Consider the following 6,537-nt stretch of genomic DNA (forward strand, 5'->3'; position numbering starts at 1 on the left):
AACGGCTGCCAAATAGATGGTTTAAAGGCATCTTCTGTTACAACCTCACCAGGCAAAGTCATGTCGACTGCTACAGGCACATTTCTGTCTACAGACACTCCGCATCACATCTGAACTGAGGTACGAGAAAAATGAGAAAGAGGGGGATTTTCATCTGTGAAAATCTTGAATAATTTTCTGTCCGTTTTACAATTTTTGCCCTGCTTTGTGTTGGCATTTCACATAAAATCCCATTAAAATACAAACCGGATTCCAAAAAAGTTGGAACACTAAACAAATTGTGAATAAAAACTGAATGCAATGATGTGGAGGTGCCAACATCTAATATTTTATTCACAATAGGACACAAATCACAGATCAAAAGTTTAAACTGAGAGAATGTATCATTTTAAGGGAAAAATATGTTGTTTCAAAATGTCATGACGTCAACAAATCCCAAAAAAGTTGGGACAAGGCCATTTTTACCACTGTGTGGCATCTCCCCTTCTTCTTACATCACTCAACAGACGTCTGGGGACAGAGGAGACCAGTTTCTCAGGTTTAGAAATAGGAATGCTCTCCCATCAGGCCTCTAACTGTTCAGTCGTCTTGGGCCTTCTTTGTCACACCTTCCTCTTTATGATGCGCCAAAGGTTCTCTATAGCTGAAAGATCTGGACAGCAGGCTGGACATTTCAGTACCCGGATCCTTCTCCTACGTAGCCATGATGTTGTGATTGCTGCAGAATGTGTTCTGGCATTATCTTGTTGAAAAATGCAGGGTCTTCCCTGAAAGAGACGACGTCTAGATGGGAGCATATGTTGTTCTAGAACCTGAACATAGTTCTCTGCATTAATGGAGCCTTTCCAGACATGCAAGCTGCCCAGGCCACCAGCACTCATGCAACCCCAGACCATCAGTGATGCATCAGTGATGCAGGCTTCTAAACGGAGCGTTGATAACAAGTTGGGTTATCCTTGTCCTCTCTGGTCCGGATGACATGGCGTTCCAGTGTTCCATAAAGAACTTCAAATCATGACTCATCTGACCACAGAACAGTCGTCCATTTTGCCTCACTCCATTTTAAATGACTCCTGGCCCAGTTCAAACGGCTGAGCTTGTGGAGCTTAGAAATGGCTTCCTCTTTGCACTGTAGAGTTTCAGCTGGCAGCGGCGCATGTCACGGTGGATTGTGTTCATTGACGATGCTTTCTGGAAGTATTCCTGAGCCCATGCTGTTATTTCCTTGACAGCGGCATTCCTGTTTGAGGTGCAGTGACGTTTAAGGACCCAGAGATCACGAGTATCCAGTAGAGTTTTATGGCCTTGGCCCTCACGCACAGCGATTGTTCCAGATTCTGGGAATCTGTTGATGATGTTATGCACAGCTAATGATGATAACTTAAAAGTCTTTGCTATTTTACGCTGGGTAACACCATTCTGGTATTGCTGCACTATCTTTCTGCGCAACAATGGTGGAATTGGTGATCATCTTACATTCTTGGCTTCAGAGAGACACTGACACTCTAAGAAGTTCTTCTTATACATGTTGTCAATTGACCTAATTAGTGTCAATTGGTCTTCCAGCTGTTTGTTATATGTTCAATTTCCTTTTTCCAGCCACTTATTTGCTGATTGTTCCTACTTTTTTTGGGATTTGTAGACACTGTGAAATTTTGAATCAACATATTTTTCCTTTAAAATGTTACATTTACTCAGATTAAACTTTTGATCTGCTATCTATGTTCTATTACGAATAAAATATTGACATTTGCCATCTCCACATCATTGCATTCAGTTTTCATTCACTATTTGTTTAGTGCCCCAACTTTTTTGGAATCCGGTTTGTACACTGAATCTGATTGCAATGTGACAAAATGCAAAATGTTTAAGAATTATGGATACTTTTACTAGGTATTTTTGTAGAGATCACAACTTTGCTTTTATAAGCCAGGACACAATAAATTCAGTCATTTAAAGGAAGAAGAATCAGATTATTACACTTCTCATACTGCTTTTCACGTTGCTGCTCAAACAGCTGAATAAATCCGGTTGAACTGGATGAAATAAAGTATCCTGAATCGTTTCTTCCCGACTTTTCACCAGCGCAATGTGTGTTATTATATTTCTCCTTCAGCGTTTGAAACTTCTGATTCTTGCGGATTTGTCTCTGCAAACATATGCTGGATGAGGAAGTGTTAGGGAGGAGTTGAGCTGAGGTGGGGCTATGTAAGAGCAGCATTTAGCTCACTGCTCCGGCTCTTTGAGCTGAGATTCCTGCCTCTCACAGCTGTGGAGACGAAATGACGGAGCCGCTGCTTTAACAAGCCGCCTTTTGACGCGGCTAACGTGGCACCAACCTCAAGATTCAAACTCTGCTTGTGCTGGATAGCAGCTGGCAGTCGCCTTCAAGCTCAGACATGAGGAGAAGAGAATGAAGAGTTGATTCTCCAGCTCGGGGACTTTTATTTTTTTAAATTTTTTCCAAAGCATCAGTATTTTTATTTTTTTTTCCTTCTACAGCCAGAGTAGAGCGTGACTCCACTGACCTCTGAGCTGACGATGAACGTGCTGTCGAACACAGCTGCCAGGGCCCAGGAGCAGTCGCTGCCTCTCTGCGGCCCCGGGTCGGTGCACGACCTGCCCCACTGCCCCCCGGGGTTTGGTCTGAACTCCTGCCTGACTGCGGCGCCGCTCCTCGGCTTGCAGGGCGGCGCGAGAGCCGCCAAGCCCCAGAAGGAGCTGAGTCCCGAGGAGCAGCAGGAGCTGAGGCGGAAGATCAACAGCAGGGAGAGGAAGAGGATGCAGGACCTGAACGTCGCCATGGACGCCCTGAGGGAAGTCATGGTGCCTTACGCTTCCTCCTCCTCCTCCACCTCTCCCTCTCAGTCCCACGCGCCCGGGGCCCCGCCGGGCCGCAGGCTCTCCAAAATCTCCACCCTGGTTCTGGCCAGGAACTACATCCTCCTCCTGGGCTCTTCTCTGCAGGAGATGCGGCGGCTGCTGGGGGAGGTGAGCATCGGCATGGGGGTGAACGCTGGGCCCGTCCCCCGGCTGCTGTTTGCCGGTGGGTGGCCCCTCATAGCGGGGCCCGGCCAGCTCCTCCTCACCCACGAGTCCCTCATCTCCTCGACCACCTCTTCTTCGTCGTCGGCTTCTTCTTCTTCTTCTGCCGCTTCACTGTCCTCCTCAGCTGCTAAATGCGCCCCGCTTCCTCCAGGCCACATGGAGGCCTCGCTGGCCCCGGTGCAGTGGAGCTCTGTGGGGGCCACAGGTGGGGCCCCATGCCCCTGTGGAGTCTGCAGACTGCCCAGATTCAACCACTCCAAACCTGCTCCCAGATTCCCTAAGTGAAGACTCGAAGCCTGAAGGGGAATTTCTCTATGATTGTTGCACATTATGCAAGCTTTTTTATAGGAATTAGTATTTTTCTAACAGTTTAACGTCTTTGTGAAATGTTACTACACTACTCACAGTTTTGTTCTGATTTTATCCGAGCACATTATGCTGTTCTGCTTCGTATTATCTGTATGTTTAATCACATATTCTTGGTTTTAACATGGCATTATTTTTCTTCTCCTTCACCACAGACAAGCAAGAACCTCATTCGATGAGTTTTTTCTTGTTCATTGAATGTAACGCACATTTCCAATTATCGACCGAAATATATCCAATTATTGTAAGCTATTGATAACAGAAGTCGAAAAGCTTAGTCTGACCTTAAATTGAATCAAACGCTAGCTGCAGCTGCAGAGGAATAGGGTTTCTTACCTCTTTCTGATGAACCTGAACATGTTCCAATCTGTTTTGCATTTTGGTTTCTATCTTTATATTGTTTAAAGCGACATACTCAGAATAAAGATTCACAAAGTCAAATGTTTTCCTTCTGAATTTTTGCTCAAATTCCTTCCATGAGATTTGAAATAGAAATGTGTGCAAAGAAAATGATGCCTGTGTTAAATATAGAAAATATATTCATGTGCTTGTGATGCGTTTACCGTCTCTGCCATATTCTAAGCAAACGTAAAAGCGCAGCTTCATGAAACATTACAGAAAACAACAGATGCATTGATATATTGGTTGTGGAACTTTGTGCATTGAAGCTGAATATTATCGTTAAATATTTAGAGTTCCCCCATTTATGTCTTCCTTACATAAAACACAGAGCTACCAGTCTCTTTCCTCCATGCACAACATAAAATTTAAATTCTGCAGTACAACCTAGGTGAACCAAACCAAATGATGTTGAACGACCCTGCAGGGATTCGAACGCAGAACCTTTTTGCTCAGGCCAACATTTCTTCAGTGGAGCCCTGAAAGACTTTAGTTTAACTCAAGATAAGAAGATTATCAAAATAAAATGAATGAAAGGCAAAAAAAAAAAAAAAATCTCACAATGTCTGAAAGGGGGTAGTAACTACTTCACAGGTGTCTCTAAATAAATTAGAGTTTAATTGATTGAGTTCATTTACTTTTACTGATTCAACTCAAAAAGCAAAGCTCTTTTATCACAATAGATTCAAGGTGTTCCTGAAAGTTACATACGAAACCTAAAACGTTTATTTGTGGGTCATTACGGGGACATGTAACGTCCCCGTAATGACCCACAAAATGATGGAGAAAGACTGCTGACTCAGCATCAGAAAGATGGTTTAGTGGAAGAAAAAAAAAACTGCGTTAGAAAATAAAGTACACCAGCGATGGGGACAGCTGCTGCCTTGAGAGGATTGTTAAGAAACAAAACCCGTTTAAGAGTTTGTGGGAGATTCACAAGGCGTGGAACTGGACCTGGAGTCAGACCACCGCACACAAAGTTTACATCCAGTGGTTCAAAACCCTCTTCTCAGAGGAAAGTAAACGTTGAATAATTCAGAAATCAAGGTACCAGACTAAGGAGGAGTGGAGATGTGCAGGTCCATCCACCAATCCATCAATTCTTATTTGACTACCACCGTACAGCAACAAAATCATAAAAACACAAAGTCATAAAACACAGTCAACAACTGAAACATTAAAATTTTTCAAGTGCACATCAAATCGTTGGTGAATTTCTTATTATGTTTCAATAACAACTCTACGCAGGTGGGTTTTTAGTCTATATTAGTGGATTAGTTTTTAATCCAGTCCAGTGTGAAGTCTTTACACTCAGTGGCCATATTTGGAGCCGTGGCAGCCAGAAGTCCAAGATCTGCTTACAAGTTTGACCGAAATGTTGATTCGATGTTCCAGTAGGACTTGGCAGCCGAAGCTTTAACCAGCATGTTGTTAGATCATCACGCCGCTGATGCAGGAATCACTGCCAAAGCAGCACCAACCAAACGCTGAGTGTAGAGGACGGTTCTCAACAGACCGACTTTTCTGAATTAAAAACAACCTTTTTTGATTATTCTTAAGCAAAGGATCATTCGAATGTGTTAAAATGTTATTGAAAAGTTCATTTATTTCATTCACTCGGTTCACAAAGTGAAACTTTACATCGATTAACTACACATACCGATGGTTTCAAACCTTTATTTCTGTTAGCTCAGATCAATTTCTGCTTCCAGATAATAAACAATATGACATTTAAGATTGAAATACCATATTATAACAATAAAAAAAAACATTTTTAATAGTAAAATGAAATGTGGGTTTAATTAAAAGTAAAGTGTACTTTGCGTTTGACAACAGAGCCTCATTGGAACCCTTTATAACTTACTGAATATTCATATTTTACGAAGAACTGAGTTTAAAATCAACAGAAATAAACACTTGAACCATTTCACTCTGTGTGTAATTAAGCTGTACGGTTTGGGATTTTCACGTTTTGAGTTGAATTGCTGAAGCAAATGAAGTTCTTGATCGGATTAAAGTATTTCAGTGTTTAATCTGAAGTCTGGTTGTTGTTCAAATCTAAATAACAGTCTGTGAAGGACGATCAGTCTCGTCTGTAGAGCTAGAATAACCCAGCTTCTCTTTGGGTTTGGGTTAAAGAAACGTGACTGCCTTACAAATCTACTGTCACATATTTTCATCACAGTTTACATCTTTGTTCTGTCATGAGCATTTTACTTAGGCGCTTCACTTTTTGCAAAGATGCAGGAGTGAAAACCTGCTGCGGTTTTCGGAGTAAAGCTCGAAACATTTCACTTCAACCCTTCCTGACGCGCTGCAGATGCTGACAAGATGCCGAGTTAGAAACCTCCTCCTCCTCCTCCTCCTCCTCCTCCTCCTCCTCGTGTCAAATGAAACCGGTGAAACAGTCCTCATCTTTGCCCCCCTTTCATTGCTCCAACAAGCAAAAGATCAAAACCGGCCCGTGTAATTACCGCAGCGCTGAAAGAAGGCCTTTTGATTATTAGCCCCCTCTCGGCTCCTCCAGCCGCAGATTCTTGATGTCTCTCTGTGTGGTGGAGCCAGGACGGGTGATTCTGAGCTACTCGTCGCACTCTCGCTACAATATGTTCAAACGCCCAGAAAATGTGTTGCGCTGAATGGAGGGGTTCACTCCTGAAAACTCGGCACCCCTCTGGAAGAAAGTGGGCACCTCCTTCTCCTGTAGGAGTGTGTGTGTGTGTG

The 6,537-nt window shown here is 43.1% G+C and overlaps 1 protein-coding gene across 1 annotated transcript; it reads left to right on the forward strand.

Moving 5' to 3' along the window:
- Positions 1-2,223: 2,223 nt before the first annotated feature.
- Positions 2,224-3,855, forward strand: olig1 (oligodendrocyte transcription factor 1). Its single transcript, XM_008432620.2, has one exon. The coding sequence runs from the start codon at positions 2,542-2,544 to the stop codon at positions 3,331-3,333; it is 792 nt and encodes a 263-aa protein (XP_008430842.1). The 5' UTR covers positions 2,224-2,541; the 3' UTR covers positions 3,334-3,855.
- The last annotated feature ends 2,682 nt before the right edge of the window (positions 3,856-6,537 follow it).

This window comes from Poecilia reticulata, linkage group LG2 (genome assembly GCF_000633615.1).
Source record: "Poecilia reticulata strain Guanapo linkage group LG2, Guppy_female_1.0+MT, whole genome shotgun sequence".
In the NCBI taxonomy this organism is placed as follows: domain Eukaryota; kingdom Metazoa; phylum Chordata; class Actinopteri; order Cyprinodontiformes; family Poeciliidae; genus Poecilia; species Poecilia reticulata.

Excerpts from the sequence above, each read along its gene's own strand:
- olig1 (XM_008432620.2), top strand. The coding sequence starts at position 2,542 with ATGAACGTGCTGTCGAACACAGCTGCCAGGGCCCAGGAGCAGTCGCTG.